Here is an 18,578-nt window from a genome sequence, read left to right on the forward strand (position 1 = left end):
ATATATATATATATATTAATTTAAGAAAAAACTTAAAAATATAACAAGAGCATAAATTATTCTAAAAAAATAAATATCTTAAACTAAATTAGATATTTATTTATATTAATCGGAAACATAATAATATCCATTTAGACCCCTTCTAACAGTAAAAATATGTTTACTTAAAAATCCACGTCAGTATGTTGATTATATCCATATTCCCAAAGCATCGACCAACAATGCTGAACGCACATTGTTACTTAATCTGTGGCGGGTTTCAGGTCGCGACCCGGATCCGATTCGAAACCAAGCCCGGGTACGAGTTCGGGTAAGACGGATGGACCCGTTTGGCAAGTCATGTCTCATAAATCCCAACAGGTATTCTCATAAGGGCTCTTCTGTGACCCAGCAAACCGTCTCGTTCTCCTCAATCGCCTCGTCGCCGCCGCGTTAGAAGGCCTATTGCCTATCTCCTACGCTCGATCGGTCATGGCGGAACAGGTTGGATTGCTTCTCGTTCGAATGACTCCCTTTCTCCCGATTTTTTGGGAATTTTTTTCCTCTTAGATTCGAAGTCTGCCGATCCACTGTCGCTTTGGGCTCTTCCGTGACCCAGCACGGTCGCAGATTCCTCAGGACCATTTGAAAGGGTTCTGTTTGATTAGAAGGTTTTTGTTTTTTGGTGAGAGTTTCTTCTGAAGTACACTGTCTGGCTGTGGTGTGTTTGGAACGCCGATAGCAATATTTGTGCGCTGTGAGGCTTTGTGTTTGTTTCCCTAAGATTTCTTGCGGTTAAACAATGTCTACTTTCCCCTTCTCTCCAATTGTCCCATAGTTAATTAGTCAGTTATTTTCCATTTTCTTTTTGCTATACTGACTTCTTTTGATTTTGTGTCATACCGTTATGCAGACGGAGAAGGCTTTTCTAAAGCAATCAAAGGTATTCCTTTGGTAAGACGGCCGAGTCGTTGGAGTTACTTAATCTTTGAGTATATTTTCAAATGGTGTTAATATAATAATTCTGGAAGAGCATTGGGCTAGGATTCAAGACACCCAGAGAAGCCATTGAAGGTCTAAAATCTACTTTTCTCGTTGCTTTGATTTAGAGCTGTCAGGCTTGTTTTCTTTATCTTGGTCTGAATTCATACGACAAAGCTCTAAAATAAATTATTCAAATGTGCAAAACATCTTGGTTACCATTTTATAGGAATTACTGTGTTTGACGGTCCGAGGGAAATTCGGTAAGGGGGCCACTCCGCGGGAAAAGGGGGAAAAGAGAGGCTTTTCTAAGGAATTTGTCCATTTTAAATTGAATCCTTTTGGTCTTTTCTAATTATTATTTTGGGGCTGAACAAGTTTGGTAACGACCAAAATCTTCTTTGTCATGCGACTATTTCTAGTTTCGATTGCTTGATGATCGAAAATGCTATTTGGTCATTTGGTTCATCACAAATACAAAGTAGGTGCTTAAGTTATGTGCATTATGGGCTACATTGGGTACTGCAATACTAAGCTTGTCAAAAGGTTATGATTAATAAAATTTAAATACCAAGTTTAAAATAAAGGTCTGGCCTTCTACTTTGGTAGAGGTCAATATATTTTTGGTGAGGCCCTTTGTATGTCGTAGATTCAATGTTATAGATATTGGTCACTGAGTATTTTATGTAGAGCGATCAGTACATGTTAGTATTAGCTTCTATTTAGTGGTTGTTGCCTAGTGTCTCATAGATAACTGTTTCCTTTTCATCTTTTATGAGGTCCATACTATCAAAAATAAAAATAAATACAATTTTCTTCTGAGTAGTTTGAGATCCACATACATTGAATGAGTTAGTTGGGTTTCTAAAAGCCCCGCAAATATGCATCTCGTATTTTGTTTTTCAAATAAATTCCTCGATTCTTGTTTATATCATATTCCTAATCTTGCCCCTATTTTGCACTTTAATCTCTCTGTCCAATTCTCTGTAGCTATATTCAGTTTCACTTTAGGAATGGAAAATCTTTTCTACTTCTGGCAACACAAGTCCAACTTGCGTTTATATTAAGGGTTTTTTCTTATTTTTTAGCCAAATCCTCTTGCTCCCCTTTCTACTCTCTTTCGTTTTTGGCTCTCCTAATGAGATCTGTTGTTGGCAAGGGTCTTCAGATTTTTGTTGACTTTTTGGGAGTAGGCTTTCTTGTTATTTTCTCAGAACTTCCTCACCAAATTTAACTTGAGGTATTGCTATGCACAGGATAATAAGAATGGAGGTACTATGAATAACTACAATTAAGGGAGTTGTACACATTAACAAAATTAAGGGGACTAAAGTGCAAAACATTCTGCTTCAGTTACTTTTTTTATATTAGAAAAAAAGTCAAAAGTAAATTATCTTCATACTATTTTGGTACCTACATAAACAGTTTGATCAATACATTTGTTTGATGTGTTTTTCCTTGGAGGATTCTATTGTTTGCCTAGTATTCTACATATAACAGAAAAACAGAACATTAAGACATGTACTTGCAGGTACTTACATTGATAAGAAATGCCCATTCACGGAATGTGTCAATTAGGGGTCGCATCTTAGCAGGCACATGCCATAGTGCCAACATGAACCGAACCATAATCATACGCAGAAACTACCTTTATTATGTGAAGAAATATCAAAGGCAAGCAATACTTGTTGGCTCTCTGTTTTCTTTTTCCAAATAAATTCCTATTTTAATTATTTTCATTTTTTTCTAGGTATGAGAAGAGACACTCTAATATACCAGCACACATCTCGCCCTGCTTCCGCGTTAAGGAAGGAGACCATGTTATCATAGGCCAGTGCAGGTAGGTCATCTTTTCTTACACTGTTGCCAAGATCCAAAATATAAGGAATTACAGAATCTTTGAAGTACATTCTTAAAACTTGTATGCTGTGATCCTACATCCTGTCAACCCACATAAGGCAAGAAAGATAATGATCAAACACCGAAAATATATTTTTGTATGAAGAAAATAAGATGCTTTTTTTAACCGGTTGCATTGGCCTGGTAAAAATATTATGATAGTCAATGCTGCTTGTTCTTACAACACTCAATGAAGTGATGATTATTAATTTTGTATAGGCTATTGGCAAAGACTGTGAGGTTCAATGTTTTGAAAGTTATACCAGCTGGGTCAACAAGCGGAGGCAGCAAAAAAGCTATTGCAGCTGTATGAGGATAAGGCTTGAAAAATAAGATACTGGCAGTTGGAAGTTTTAATTAGAAAGAGATATACCATTGAGGAACAAACTTTATCAAATTAGCGGAGTTTTGGAATATCCTCTTATTAAGTGTTTCATAATTGTTATGACATCAAGTTTTTGTTGTTGAACTACTTAAAAGAGTGAGGAAACTTATCTGATGAACATTCAGAGTACAGGACATTTAAATATGTATGTGAAGTTGGTTCAGTGGTTTTCTAAGAAATTTTGAAATTTCATTACGGGATGACAATATATCTTTATTGATACGGGATAGTATAAGTTGGTATCAGTTTGTTTTCGTTGTAATGCTAAATATTATACGTCTGTATATTTCAGGTCCCTGTTGTCATGATAAGTGCTTTACATATGTGTAACCTAGAAACATTATATAGTCTTTATGAACATTAAATTTAAAAGGCTTTGGTCAGATCGACATGCCTACTCGTAAGTCGATGAATCCCACAAAAGCTCCTCCATTATTCATTCATTAGATCGATAGTCCCAACCAAATGTTTAATAATCATTCATAAGATGGTAAAACAAAGCCCACCGTTTCAAATGATCACCCACTTTAATTTCTTGGCCACATTTGGATTTGGTGGGTGAGAACCACCAACGTGGCTGAGCACATCGTCCAACCCGAATCTAAGTGTATTAATCTATTCTTTTTGGAGCCCTCCTCCCTACCTTGTTTGGGATTGGGGAAATAATAAGCGTGCGCTTTTCAGTTGCAAATCGTAGAGTGGTATCCGATATACGTCATCGACAATGCGTGGCGGTTCGGCTGTCGGCAAACTTCACGAAGAAACCTACAAATGCCACATAGATATCGCCACGTGCCGCGCCGCTGCAGCGCGGATCGTTTCGTGTCACGTGTTTTGCGAAACGTGAATCGCGGCCTGCAACGTGTCTAGTTGCCCCGGATCGGGTACAAGCTGCTGCAACTCCTTTTCCGGAACCTCACCGATTAACGTGGCGACAAAGCGGCGGGCCCACGAATGCCGTACACAAGCCGCAGGGACCCACATGGAAGTGCCCGTTTCCCCTGGTATCGGATTCGCTTGGCTTGGCTTCCCGCGTTTGGATCCGCTGTGTGGGAATCATGGATTAGCCATTGGAGGTGGCCAAGAGCTGACTGGTTTCAACGGCCGGTCTCGCATTGTCCACCAACGGAAACGAAGGCGAAGAGATGGCTTATATGTGGTGGAGTACCGAGGATCCCGAATCCTTCGTCGTTTTCGCGCTGCTCTATCGCCGTCTCCAGCAAACCAAATCCAAACCAGATCATATTTCCCGGAAGACCCTTCTCGGGAGCGGAAGGAACAAAATCTCTGTCGTTTTCTTTGTGATTTAGTGACAATAATACCCTTTTGAGTTAGTGCGTTTCTGAATTATTCGCTATAAAGAAAAGATCATTGGTATCATCGATTTCATTATAAATCTCGATCAAATCAATTGCTGAAGTAGTATGAACTAATATATCATTCAAGCAAGGAAACATCTATCATTGGTTGTCTAAATATACTCACAGAAAAAGAAGGAAAGACAGAGTGAATACGCGCTATAAATATACTTACATTATGCCAAAATCTTGGGAAGAAAGATGCGATGGGATTTTTGCCTGAGATCTTTCATTGCTATGAAATCCAAGATGACAAGAGACCACTCAAACAAATACAAAATAAAAGCACGGTTGTAGCTTTCGAGATCACGCAATAGGAAGAGACAATTGTTGGTGGCAAACTGGCTCGACCTTATCTTAGATCATCACGCCATAGATTTCTCTTTATATTAAATTAAATCCACAATGTGGCAAAATAGATGTCTTATTCCGTTGGATTCGGCACTCAGCTGTGCCATCCTACTCCTGTCGACTTGTTGAGTGACGATGAAATGGCTTCTTCGGAAGATTTAGGTGTCTCAACATATGACAAGATATGTCGTGAAGAGAATATACTGCTGTCACATCTCCAATGCTGACTCCTTCGATCACTACTATCACATCACTTGTTTTTTTTTCCTAATATAATGTTGATCAACACTATGTTGCCTTTGTGAAAACTTTACCTAAATTTTGTCTCAACTGTTGGTAATATCTTTCTTTTATTGCCGGGAACGATATCTCATGCATAAGAAGAAAAATAAGAAATAAAATGAGAGAAGTGGATATAGAAAGAGAAAGATCAATGCATGATATCCTATGCACAAACTTTGGCGCATAAGACGAGAACAGTGGCAAATATGATGTTTTGAGGACAGTCTGGTGGCAGATATGTAACATGAAACGCTTATGAGTGACGGGTGTTCCGTAATTAAAGGGGAAAGCCACGAGCGGTGTTGCTGCATATGATCTTTTGTATGAAGTATGTTTCCTTCCAATTTCCACCTCCCTGGAAAGAATCGAACAGGAAGAGCTCGAAAGGGAAGGAATTCCTGCATAAAATCCCACACTTCGAGCACCCTGGAAGGGAGTGACCGAGCTCCGATGACCATGGCATTCTCTAGATTTCCAGCTTCTCTCCTCCTGTCCCCTATCGTCGTCCTCCTTTTCCTTCCTCACTCGATCTGCCACCCTTTTCTTGAGATCAAGAAAACGTCCTTACCAGGTATTATATTCTTTGCGATCTCGTTTTCCCAGCACGGTGCTGAATTTTATTGCAGCGATACCGCTGTTCTCAAGGAGAAGATTTGTTGTGCATGTGCCCTCTTTTTTATGCTGAAATAATGGGTTATCTTCTGCAGAATCCCCCTCTTTGCGCCCCTTTTTATTCTTTTTGAACAGATTACTTTTTCCTTGTCAGCGTTCAAGAGTCCATTGGAAAGTATATATTTGTGTGTTACGCATCCAGAGAACATGGTTCGTTTAGGAGTAGCTTGTTGTGTTCTGCAGAATCCCCCTCTTTTTGCACAGGAAGAAAAGAGATGATTTTTATGTAATTTTTTTTCTTTTTTTGAAGTTAGTATTTAAGACGCCATTCAAAAAAATCTGTCTTTTTTTGTTTGACAAGCGTTTTTGTGTGTTAAAGATGCGAGTGGTTCGAATAGGTGCAGGGCTTCAAGACGGCTTGGTTCTACCAAGGAGATTTGTTGCCGAGGTGCCACCTCCCGGCGATCTTACAGTGGATAATAGCTCCTTCATCCTGGCTGCGGCGAGGACACACAGAAAAGATCCTTTAAATGGATTCAAGCGTTACACCGGTGGTTGGAACATCAGTGAAAAACACTACTGGGCTGTAAGCCCTTTAGCTTCTCTTATACCTGTTCTCCTTCAGCTGCTTAATGGTTACTGAATCCTATATTTACTTTGTTTCTGATGGCAGTCTGTGGGTTTTACGGCTGCTCCCCTGTTCGCCATCGCCTTGGCATGGTTCCTGGGTTTTGGGTTGGCCTCGTTACTTATTTGTTGCTGTTACTTCTGTTGCCGCCGGCGGACTTACTCATATTCTCGCACGGCCTACGCCCTTTCGCTTATTCTGCTGATGCTATTCACATGTGCCGCAATGTAGGAAGACATTCTTTTTCTCTTGCTTTCTGATTGTTGCATTGTGATATGAGTTGTTTGTCATGACCTGGAAGTTCTTAAACTGAATTTTGAAATCTACTCAGCGTCGGATGCGTGGTTCTGTACCTAGGTCAGGGGAAGTTCCATAGCAGCACTTACAAAACTCTGGACTATGTTGTGGGTCAGGCGAACTTCACCGTGGACAACCTTAGGAACTTCTCAGAGACTTTGGCTGAAGCTAAAAAGGTTAAAGTCGACCAAGTCTTCCTTCCAACTAATGTCCAGGGTGAAATTGATGCCCTTGAAGCAAAGGTCAACTCTTCAGCAAATAATCTTGCCAGTCAGACATCGGACAATTCTAGGAAGATAAGCCGTGTACTAGATAGCGTGTATGATAATTGCCTTCTGTATTTGAATTGTAAATTTCATATTGTGGAGCTTGTAGTTGGGAAAGACTACATATTTTGATTCATTTTGTAATGCATTTTCACTTTGCTTTATTTTTGTGCCCTGCAGGAGATTGGATTTGATCATTGTTGCTGCTGTCATGCTCCTTTTGGCATTCCTTGGGCTCTGTAAGCATCTAAACTCGGAACAAAATCTTAAGAATTTTGTTTTGCCAACTTGCTGATCTTAGTGTGTTTTATCATGCAGTATTCTCTGCACTGGGACTACAGTTGCTTGTCTCCATGTATGTGAGATAATGTCACCTTCAGTCACTTCTCTCTTGTTCAATCCCTTATCTGCAAAGTTTTTGGATACTCTTTTAATAGTTACTTCCTGATTCCAAAGTCAAATTTTCTCATCTACTTCTCTGCTGATAATGTATGCAGTTTGGTGGTTATTGGGTGGATTCTAGTGACGGGCACATTTATCTTGTGTGGTGTTTTTCTTATTTTACACAAGTAAGTTCTACTATAACTATACTAGATTACTACACCCGCAAAGTTTGTTCATTTTAATTAGAATAATGTGATGTTGAACTTCCTCTTTTCTTGTTGGATGGAGCATTATGCGACATCATAGCATTAACAACTGGGACAGTTGAATGATTCATCTATTCTCCAATAAATGACTTTCGCTGCAGAAAGTATCACATAAGAACTTGTTATGTATGACAGAAAGCAACTTTGTTATCTAATTCTTTTCTTTTTAATTTTTTTACTCATTTGTGAAACCACATATGGATGCAACCTTTCACTTTTGCTTTGTGCATGCACCTTATTTGACACTTATAAACAATTTCTTATCATATTGCTGATTGCATAAGCCATAACAACCGATTGCACTTTGGAGTCATCATTGGTGTAACACCCCTCCCTAGTTAAGTTCCAAATAGGAAATGAGAGAAAAATTCAATTGGTTTATTGATTTGTGTTCAAGTATTTTGGACCACTAGTTCATGTTCATCAAGTAAACAGAGTCCATTATTTCATTGAGTTGAATCACGACAAATGACATCAAGTATGAAGAGGGGCTGATGAAGTGCTTCAGTAGGAAAGGGTTTACCCTATTAAGGGCCGAACACATGTGGCGAAATGGAGCCACCATTGAGCTAGACCTTATGTGCAGCATCTCCAGTTTAGTCTCACATGGGAATTGAGAGAGGACTATTACTAAATTGGTTATCAAGGCTTGACGTGAGCACTATTATTAATTTGGACTCAAGCATTTTGGGCCAATGGTTTAAGTTTATCGAGTCAATTGGTAACAACGAGTCGAGTCGCAACATTAGCATTAAAATATGAAACATATAATGTAGGCCTCATTTCATATCTCATCAGGTGTTACCGTTTGCTTTCTGTACTAGTTATGGCTTGTTTTTTTGATCTTTTGAGCTTAAAGCTCCTTTTGACCATAGGACTATCAAATATGTCACACCCTGTTCTATATGAATATTGGACTATCCTCATCACCTAATATGCTTTATGTGACTAATTGCTTCATTCTCTATGATTTTACCAGTGTGGTGGCTGACACATGTGTCGCAATGAGTGAATGGGTTGACCATCCTCATGCACATACAACTCTAGATGATATTCTTCCTTGTGTTGATGCTGCCACTGCCAATGAGTCTTTGTATCGAAGCAGGGAAGTTACCTTCCAGCTAGTTAGCGTTGTTAACAACGTGATCGTCAATATTTCCAACAGGAACTTCCCTCCGTCGGTGCCTCTGTATTATAATCAGTCTGGTCCACCGATGCCTACACTCTGCAATCCATACACACCTGACTTGAGTAACCGCACTTGCATTTCTGGAGAAGTGGATTTCAACAACGCCTCACAGGTAAAGTAACAATCATAGCAGAGCCTAATCATTTTGAAGCACAGAAAACTTTATCCCAAAGGAAGAAGGAAAAAATATAGAAGGAATTTTAGTATCAGTCACTGTTAACTTGTAGTAGTTACATTCCATATGAAAAACTAATTGGATATGTAAATTCTTTCTTTTACATTGCAGGTATGGAAAGGATACGTTTGCCAAACCGCTGTTGTCTCTGGGTCCGAAGTATGTACAACCATCGGACGTGTTACTCCAAGTATCTATAACCAAATGATGGCAGATGTAACTGTGAGCCGAGGATTATATTACTATGTGCCGTTCCTCACGGGACTGGAAGACTGCAGTTTTGTCCGAGAAACCTTTACTGCAATACACAAGAACAATTGCCCTGGCCTTGAGCAGAACAGCAAATTGGTCTACATTGGTCTTGTGATGGTATCGGCTGCAGTGATGTTATCGTTGGTTTTCTGGGTGATTTATGCCAGGGAGAGGAGCCGTCGCAAGTTTAACAAGCGGTTCTACCCGTAATAAAAGGAGCCTTGAGTTTTCGACAGCCTTATGATTATAAAGTTCTCATACTAATTTGAGTGTATCTGTAATGATATACGTAGTTGATTAAGATTCACGGTGTAAATCATACGATGCAACTTCTAGCTGTCCAAACATTTTCAAGCTGTACATAATAAATGTACATCTTAGTTTGTATAGAATTAGTGATGCTTTGGTCGATCGCGCTTTTTAGTCTGCAACATCTGTTGGTCGGATCTGCTAGAGCAATATGTGTCGAACTATTGAAATAGTCCATGAAGCAAGTTGAAGAAAGCAGGCACTCAGTTTTGATGCAGTAGGCTATCCTTTTGCTAAATTCAAAGAGCAATTCGCTAAACAGGTTCGTCGTGCCATGGAACAATCCTAGCTTTATTCACACTCATATGCAAAGTGTAAAACCCATTCATATGAACAAAGAATATTTTCCTTCACTGACGCAAAACAACAAACACTCTTTTGGTTACATGTGCACCGCCACCTCCTCGATGGTGCAATCGCCGTCCCTATTCGCCGTTCCGCCATGTCCATCCAAGCCCGGGACGTTGACCCGGTGGTGGATGTCGAGGCGAAGCCGCTGAAGCTCCTCGACCGCTGCACCAAGCTCAAAATCGCTATCGTTGGCTTCGGCAACTTCGGCCAGTTCCTTGGCCGCACTTTCACTGCCCAAGGTCATGAGTTGCTCGCCGACTCGCGCACCGACCACTCCGCCACCGCCCGCTCTCTCGGCGTTGTATTCTTCGATGACCAGCATGAACTCTGCAAGCAGCACCTGGACGTGGTCCTTGTCTCCACGCTTTCACCGCAGCACGCTTTTTGTTGACGTCCTCTCCGTCAAGGAGTTCCCGAGGAACCTCTTTCTGCAGCGCCCGCCGCGGCACTTTGACATCCTTTGCACGCATCCCATGTTCGGCCCCGAGAGCGGCAAGCACGGCTGGGCCGGCCTCCCTTTCGTCTACGACAGAGTCCGGATCGGCGACTCCGAAGACGGCGTCGAAACGCTGCTAAATCCACGCCCATCAACACGAAAGGTCACGAAACGCTGCTAAATCTGGTACAGAACACCTGCAGCGATAGCTGCGAGCTCTACAATGGGCTCTTCATATACAACAACCCCCCCACCGAGCTGATCGAGAAGCTGGACGTGGCCTTGCACGCCATGAAGAAGGAGCTATTTGGGCGCTTACATGGAATGCTCATGAAGCAGCTATTTGAGAACTCAGAAGCAAACGAGTCTATTGCGTAAAACTAGAGAACAAAAACTAAATCCGATTCAATTAATAAAATAAAAAAGTCTTAGAATTCATCTGAAATCGCTATCAATTATCCTAACGAATAATTTGGTGCGATGAATCCATTCCGAATGTAAGAAGGTTGATACAATAAATATCATACGGTGGGTTGCAGTGGAGCCAAGCGAATAGCTTCAGCTTTCTCGGGCTCAACCTTCCCGTATCCTTCTGCAAGCTGGGGAGCGTAGCCTGCCATCTTTCTTAACGCGACAATGGGACGACCGTACCCGACATGTACGATTACAGCTCAGGTTGTCGTCGTTCATCAGCCACTGCCATCGACATTCAATGGCATAGGAACACGAGCCCTCACGGCAAACCTCCTTCGTACGACCGTAGAGATGGATGCAGCCAGGCAATTGAAGAAGACTGGTGCGTACGAAGCCAGATATATTAACATAAAATAATCAGGAATATTATCATGATAACTAATTTGATATTTGATACATGAAATATTCGTTCCAATTAAGGTTTAATCTCTATCAGTACGTCAAGATAATTAAGGTTAATTACTAAACTCCATCCGATCATGATCTTTGTACAGATCGAAATATCGAAAACGATATTTTTGCCATTAACATCGCTAACAATGTTTCGATAATGCAGTGGGAATGATAAATTAAGGTGATGTGGGACACCTCATAATCCCAAGAATCACTCCGTATCAGTTGCATCACGGATGACTGTTAGTATGGAACCAACCGGGTGGCAATTAGGTGTGATTGTTGGGATCCGTGATGGCCACTATATCTCATACATTATTATTACCAGGGAATCCCTCCAACTAATCGTGGTCCATCGAGACAGCCTAACACAGCACGGCGGTCGCTGCACGTGTGAGCGGTTACGGATACGACACCTTCGTCGCTAAGCAATTGCGACTCGAGTTCGTGTTATTTTGACTTCGTGGACTGAGTGAGAAAACACGGGCCCAAGCGCGTTCTCACCCCATACGTGTACCTCACAAACGTGACACGTGGATGAGAATGGCAGATGCATCGCCTGGGGCCCACACGGAGGTAATGGGAAGAAGCGAAACCCTAAGTCCGGGTTAAGGAATCGGCCGGATCGGCCGCTACGCCGTCCATCAGAAAGATATGAAAGCAACAGAATAAAACTGTTCTGTTGGCTGGATGACCTGACTGCCACCTGTAACTGAAAGCGACATGACCAAATTGCGTTTGGACCCCTCTACAAGTGCCAATTCTCGTTTTGACCACAAACGATTCCCAAATTACATAAAAGAGACCATAATAAGATAAGGATTTCATGTATGCCCCCATTTAGAGTCAACGCAAATATTTTAATAATAATTTTATTTTAAAAAATAAAAAAAATATATAAATTAATTAAGAGAATATGAAAAAATCATGAGTTCCTCGCCCCACCTCATCTAAATGAGAAATTAGATGGAGATGGAGAATAAAAGATAATACAAGGATGGGAAAATATTCCCTACCTTTTTTGGTTGATATCCTAATCGATGATGATTATTCTTAGATTACTAATTCTAACAATAGTAAGTTTACCTTTGGTTTCTAATTCTAGCGATTGTGACTTTCACATATATATTTTACGGACAGATTGTACACAATCCTCATTTAATAAATAATTTTTTTGATTCAAAAGTGAATAGATCTATGTAGCGATAAGAAATAATATTATAATAAAAAAGTAATACTATGATTTAAATAATTAAATATCATAAATTAAAATAAATTATACATACATTATAAAGCCGAACATCATACCTCAAACATCGTAAAGCAATATATCATCGATATAGGAAGTGACATTATAAATATATAAGAAAGAACTAATTCTCATTCTCTTTCTTTTAGTATTTTTAACACGAACACTATTATCGATAGATAAACGATAAAAAGATGAACGAAACTTATTATTCTATAATGACTAGATCGCTAGACGATTTTACTATTATATATGGACGAGAGCATTTTTGATAATTAAAAAAGTTTGTCCTATCAAAATTACTTTTCTATTGGCTGATAATGACATTAACTAAAATCTAATTATATTTTTAATCTTAAGTTAATTAGATTGTATAATCATTAGTAAGTCAATAATTATATTAATAAATTTCTTTAAAAATCATAGTTGCAAATAATCTTAATGATAATAGTTTCCTAAGGTTTCAAAAATAAAAATTATTCTCAAAATGGAAGAGTATAAGTCCTTTATTAAAAACAAATGCAGAAACATGGTCAAGTGGAAGGAAGGATTTCTTCATAAATCAGAAAATGTCAAGGGGTTGTTTATAATATTTCCCCACATACGTTACCCCATTAATTAACTGCTAAATTCTCAGAATCATTCGCAGAATCTCCCGTCACTCCTCACTCGGACCCATTACAACTGTCAAAAAATATATGCATATTACAACTGTTGACGACCGCTGTGCCAGCTTGGCTTCTTCGACTCTCTCTCTCTCTCTCTCTCTTTCCCATTCCCAACCGTTGTTCCAAACATACCACGTTATACAAACGTCACCCTGCTTTCGTGTTCCTCTCGTCTGTTCGCCTCCCTACCTCTGAAGAGCTTCAAAGTGTCGGCGGAAGAAGGGCGGAGGCGCGAGGAGCCATGGCGGCGTCGGTGGCGCCGGCGCGGCGGTCCATACGTGAGCTGGTGATCCAGAGCGTGATGAGCAACCAGGCCCAGCAGCAGCAGCGGCGGCGGACGAGGAAGAGCCTCTCGTGGGGCGGCGGCGGCGACAGGGGCGGCGCCGCGGCTGTCGGGGACGACGGTGACACCGGTTTTTGGGAGGAGGAGGAGGGCACCATGGAGCTGGCCCAGATCGGGGCCGATCGGACCAAGAACGTACTCATCCTGATGAGCGACACAGGCGGGGGTCACCGGGCTTCCGCGGAGGCCATTCGTGAGGCCTTCCGTATCGAATTCGGCGATGAGTACAGGGTATTACTCGCTTTCCTTCTTGGTGGTTTGTGGTTTCTCCCCTTTCCTCGATCTCCCCTTCCGCTGAAAGATGCCTCCTTCTTCGATTAGGTGAACGGGTCTTTACCAAAGGTCTCACTTTTAGCCAGATCTGTTGTTGCCTATGTTCTTGCGATTGCGACCTCAATGTTTTCCTACTAAATGTCATTTCTTGTCTGATTAAATGTTTTCCTACTAACATACGATCTCAAGGAATCGTCAACCTCAGTATTATGAATCTATCTTTCCCCTCTTCATCTGCAGGTGTTCGTGAAAGATTTGTTTATGGAGCATGCGGGATGGCCTCTGAACGACATGGAGAGGTCGTACAAATTCATGGTGAAGCATGTACAGCTGTGGAAAGTGGCCTTTCACAGCACCTCTCCTCGTTGGGTCCATAACTTCTACCTTGCTGCCATCGCAGCCTTCTACGCCAAGTAAGAACTGTTGCCGTGTCCTCTCCTTTTCTTTCATGGGTTCTGATGACGCAGAAACAACTGCAGCCACCTGAAAACACCTTTCATGTTTACCACAAATCAATCAGTTGCATACAAGTATACGTCTGGGCCCGATTCTCATATCTCGTTGCATCATTCATTGCTTAGATATTGATTCTTGTCATTGTTCTCCAATTTTTTGCTTGTGGGATTTGAGCTTCTGCTGATGTTGGACTTCAGTTAATTAATTAGGATGTCACTTTCGGAAGAAGGCTTTCTTGCATTAGAGAAAAATGGTTGCCATACTAACTCAGGATTTGCTTATGAATGAAGAAAGGTGGAGGCCGGACTGAAGAAGTACAAGCCTGATATCATCATCAGCGTTCATCCTCTCATGCAGCACATCCCTTTATGGGTACTGAAATGGCAAAACCTTCAGAAACGAGTTGTTTTTGTTACCGTAATCACGGACCTCAACACCTGCCACCCGACATGGTGCGTTCAACTACATGTAATGGAATTCATATCACCATACGTTAATAATTGATGCAGGAATGGCACCTGATTCAGGTTCCGAACCGGCGTCAACAGATGCTATTGCCCCTCTGAGGAAGTAGCAACGAGAGCTTCAGTGGATGGGCTAAAACCATCACAGATCCGTGTGTTTGGTTTGCCCATCAGACCTTCCTTCTGTCGTGCTGTTCTTGTTAAGGTTTGTCCCCAGATCTCTCTACACCCTGTAAGTTTTCTCCTGAGAGTTAGTTTAGATGCCTTTGTTATTATTCCCTGACAGGAAGACCTGAGGAAGGAGCTTGAGATGGATCCGAAACTTCCTGCGGTCTTACTCATGGGAGGAGGTGAGGGAATGGGTCCAGTTAAGAAGACAGCAAGGGCCCTTGGTGAATCACTCTTTGACAAGGAGCTCAGCAAACCAATTGGGCAGCTTGTCGTCGTTTGTGGCCGTAACCAAACTCTAAGCTCCACATTACAGACCATTCAGTGGAAGATCCCTGTGAAGGTACCAAAATTCTTAAAGATCCAAGGAGGGATCCAGATTTAGTATTTTCTACCATCCACTTATAATTAATTGGTGATGACAGATAAAGGGATTTGTCACGCAAATGGAGAAATGGATGGGAGCTTGTGATTGCATTATAACAAAGGTATGATTCTCTTCTTGGTTTTGCATCTGTCATACATGACTTGTTCCGAATTCATGTTCCGGAATAATGTTTGGTGTGTTATCAGGCTGGACCTGGTACAATTGCTGAGGCTTTGATAAGGGGACTTCCTATTATCCTAAATGACTTCATTCCTGGACAGGTTTGTTGTTCAATATCAATGTTGATCAGAGTATAACTTGCGACTATTTAACATACTGTTCTGCTTTGCAGGAGGTTGGCAATGTCCCTTATGTGGTTAACAATGGAGCTGGGGTGTTCTCCAAAAGCTCGAAACAAACAGCGAGCCTCGTCGCTCAATGGTTCGGCCCCGAATCAGAGGAGCTGAAGAAAATGTCACAAAATGCCCTCAAATTGGCACAACCTGATGCAGTTTTCGACATAGTGAAGGATATCCATGAGCTGGCACAACAGCAGGGGCCTTTGTCTCAAATCTCTGATTCCCTGACTTCATCTTTTTTACAGCCAATATAACAGGTGATCATTTGTGCAAATCTAACTCAATGCCTTCCAAATTCCAACATCTGTTTAGTGTACAGACACCATTGACATTCTTTGGCCTTTAAGATGGCTTCATTTCCCGTTGGTTTAGGACAAAGATCACACTGTGTGCAGCTTTTAGTGGTTTAGGACAAGTCCTCTTCTGTTGTTCTAATTGGTGTCTATGGTATTCGTTTCTTCTTCTACATTTCTAGAGGTAAATTATATGTGAGACATTTAGTATAACATTGCTTGTTTGATTATTTTTATGTATAGTGAGGCAGCTGAACTTTTGCTCAAGTCAAATTGTTCTCAACTTATTAAGGTGTATTAGTGAGTTGGATTTGTTGCCAGGCGGCTTTGCAACAAAGGAATCCACCTTTGTGATCTTTGTTATGCTCCACAGTGTATAGATGTAATCTTATTCCACATTCAATTACACAGTCAAATAGAACTCCACAAATCCTTCCGGTCAAATTTGTGGGTGCAGAGAACATAACCATATTGGCACTCATTGATAAACCCAATTCCATGGGAAGTTCAATTGAACGATCTGTGCGATGAATACATTGTAAAGGTTTTCTTATATCATACTTTATTAGTTTCTAATTTGGTTCGGATTACTCAAATTCTAATGTGATAATAAATTCAAATAAAAGAAGATGATTTGAATGAGTATGATTTGACTGAATAAAAATTTTTCATACTATGACCAGTAGATGTGGATGACTTAAGAGCAGTGATATAGTTGAAGTTAATTAGGGGAGCTGATGAAGTCTTTCATTTTTCACATTAAAATCTCTCTTAGATGAAGTCCTAAAATGAAGTACAGATTTCTTTTATATGCGAACAATTCTTCTCCTTCCTGTACTACGTAGCTAGTCATTTTTACTTTTGTTCTTCTTCTTCTTCTTCTATTCGACATAGTAAATCGCGGTTGACTTAGAATCAAGTCTTTTTTTTATCTCGTCGAAGTTGGTAATAAAGCGAAGACTTCAGAAGTCCTTTCCGGCAGCACATCTTATCTACTTGTTTAGATGTTTGCTGCTCTGTGGTGCTTTGCCCCTTTCGGTCTCCCTCTCCTTCGTGTACTCGTAGATTTCGTAGGCGACGCATCGCCCAGATGTGCTTTCTGTCTTTCTTGCTGCCAACCTAGAGAAGGCCTTGGACTATTTAACTATTCTAAAAATAACCCCTTTTTTTTTCGCTTTTTCTTGATTAACACTCTATTTTTTAGTTATTCCTGCAGCTCCTTATTTCCTAAAAGAAGAAATTGCTTCTACTCTGGCCATCACCTCGATTGTACGTTTTAACTCTCGTCGTCGTATTTAATCGTGTGTTTGTGTCATCATCATTGTCTGTGTGTTCTTATTGTCGTCTTAATCGGTGTGTACTCACCGATGCCTTTACCTTACACCATCACTAATACCGATGTGATACAAAATTAGAGGGTAAAGTATAATAGGTTTTGAAAGAAAAACTGATGACACAATTTTTTTGATAGAAAACGAACAAATTCACAAGAAAAGTCGACATTACAATCGTATTTGTTAGAATGAGTTTTCCAGATAGAAAAGAAACGAACTCACAAAGCAATTTTGATAAAAACGAAAAAAAAAATAGCTCACCAGCAAGTTTAAAATCATAAAGGGATATATAAAGATCACTACCATAAGGATAATAAACAATGATATAGAACTGAAAGCAAAAGACTCACCACTCAAGGACGCATCCAAGAGATACAGAGTTTAAAAAAGCACTCCAAGAGAGCTTATGCCAATATCCTCGGTTTCTAAATTTTTTTCTAACCCCTAAACACCAAAATAAGTACTAGTGCATGAAACAACCCTTCATACATAGAGAATTTCGAAATTAAGTGTTTTATAGCTAGTAACCAACTTCTTTAATGTATTCCTTGGTTACGAAGACAAGCACCTTAAGACAACTATATCTTTGTGTATGGAATATGCTCATGAGCTGTCATAATTAAGTATACCGAGTTAAAAACTATGATGCACGATGAAAAATATACTATAGCATCAGCAAGGTCTATATGAGCATATTGTAACAAATTAAGCAATCCCGTGTTAATCACTCTCATCATTGTTTTCAATCATGCACTCTCACCCTCATGGTCGCAGTCATTGCCTCTACTCCTAATGTTAGCTCCATGCTCGGAGGCGACAAGAGTGAGAGTGCATGCAAGGTAGGGTGAAATCGATTGATAAAGAGGTTAAAGATAATTTTATATTTAAAAAAATTAAAAAAATATATATTTTTACAAGAATAACTAGAAAAGGGAGCCTTAATCGAGAAAAAAAAATAAAAAATAGGAGGTTTTTTCCTTGGAGAATTTGCTCAATATTTTTATCCACTAAGTTAATATGCAATTAATTTTGCAATATTTATGATTTACATAGGATGAATTATGGAGGCAGGTGGCTGAATTGGACGCAATTAGAAGCCCAATCCGATGTGATGCACCTAATTGATTTTGCTATCGCCGAAAACAAAACGATTCGGTGGCACGAGCAAACCATGCGTGTTTTCCGAACGTTGGTCAAAATTCATCAAGCCAACGTCGCATGCTTGATGAGAACATCGGCCATGATAGAGTTTAGAATCAATCCGCATATGGACGCAGCCAATAGTGTTCTCCTCCTGCATGCTGAGCTCATTCGCAATCTCGATCGATTATAGTCGT

At 40.3% G+C, this 18,578-nt stretch overlaps 2 protein-coding genes and 2 pseudogenes across 4 annotated transcripts; all 4 read left to right on the top strand.

Moving 5' to 3' along the window:
• Nucleotides 1-471: 471 nt before the first annotated feature.
• Nucleotides 472-3,466, top strand: LOC135648514 (small ribosomal subunit protein uS17-like; annotated as a pseudogene).
• Nucleotides 3,467-5,520: 2,054 nt separating this feature from the next.
• Nucleotides 5,521-9,715, top strand: LOC135648544 (uncharacterized). Of its 3 annotated transcripts, none has more exons than XM_065166315.1 (9): nt 5,521-5,806; nt 6,252-6,433; nt 6,521-6,702; nt 6,807-7,091; nt 7,219-7,277; nt 7,357-7,393; nt 7,536-7,607; nt 8,668-8,989; nt 9,164-9,715. In XM_065166315.1, exons 1-9 carry the CDS (start codon nt 5,566-5,568, stop codon nt 9,512-9,514), a joined length of 1,731 nt encoding a protein of 576 aa, XP_065022387.1. In that variant the 5' UTR covers nt 5,521-5,565; the 3' UTR covers nt 9,515-9,715. The 3 variants fall into 3 exon arrangements, with proteins under 3 accessions (XP_065022387.1, XP_065022388.1, XP_065022386.1); XM_065166316.1 differs by having other exon boundaries at nt 5,522-5,806; nt 6,227-6,433; XM_065166314.1 differs by having other exon boundaries at nt 5,522-5,806; nt 6,246-6,433.
• A 231-nt stretch (nt 9,716-9,946) lies between these two features.
• On the top strand, nt 9,947-11,088 carry LOC135648545 (arogenate dehydrogenase 2, chloroplastic-like; annotated as a pseudogene).
• Nucleotides 11,089-13,259: 2,171 nt separating this feature from the next.
• On the top strand, nt 13,260-16,190 carry LOC135649190 (probable monogalactosyldiacylglycerol synthase 3, chloroplastic). Its single transcript, XM_065167358.1, has 8 exons — nt 13,260-13,758; nt 14,041-14,213; nt 14,547-14,708; nt 14,784-14,925; nt 15,007-15,231; nt 15,314-15,376; nt 15,462-15,536; nt 15,608-16,190. Exons 1-8 carry the CDS (start codon nt 13,426-13,428, stop codon nt 15,866-15,868), a joined length of 1,434 nt encoding a protein of 477 aa, XP_065023430.1. The 5' UTR covers nt 13,260-13,425; the 3' UTR covers nt 15,869-16,190.
• The last annotated feature ends 2,388 nt before the right edge of the window (nt 16,191-18,578 follow it).

This window comes from Musa acuminata, chromosome BXJ3-9, assembly GCF_036884655.1.
Source record: "Musa acuminata AAA Group cultivar baxijiao chromosome BXJ3-9, Cavendish_Baxijiao_AAA, whole genome shotgun sequence".
NCBI classification, from domain to species: domain Eukaryota; kingdom Viridiplantae; phylum Streptophyta; class Magnoliopsida; order Zingiberales; family Musaceae; genus Musa; species Musa acuminata.

Coding starts and splice junctions, on each gene's coding strand:
- LOC135648544 (XM_065166314.1), top strand. CDS start 5,566: ATGTTTCCTTCCAATTTCCACCTCCCTGGAAAGAATCGAACAGGAAGA. Junction 6,703..6,806: donor CTATTCACATGTGCCGCAAT/GTAGGAAGACAT, acceptor AAATCTACTCAG/CGTCGGATGCGTGGTTCTGT. Junction 7,608..8,667: donor GTTTTTCTTATTTTACACAA/GTAAGTTCTACT, acceptor TGATTTTACCAG/TGTGGTGGCTGACACATGTG.
- LOC135649190 (XM_065167358.1), top strand. CDS start 13,426: ATGGCGGCGTCGGTGGCGCCGGCGCGGCGGTCCATACGTGAGCTGGTG. Junction 13,759..14,040: donor AATTCGGCGATGAGTACAGG/GTATTACTCGCT, acceptor CTTCATCTGCAG/GTGTTCGTGAAAGATTTGTT. Junction 14,709..14,783: donor AACACCTGCCACCCGACATG/GTGCGTTCAACT, acceptor CACCTGATTCAG/GTTCCGAACCGGCGTCAACA.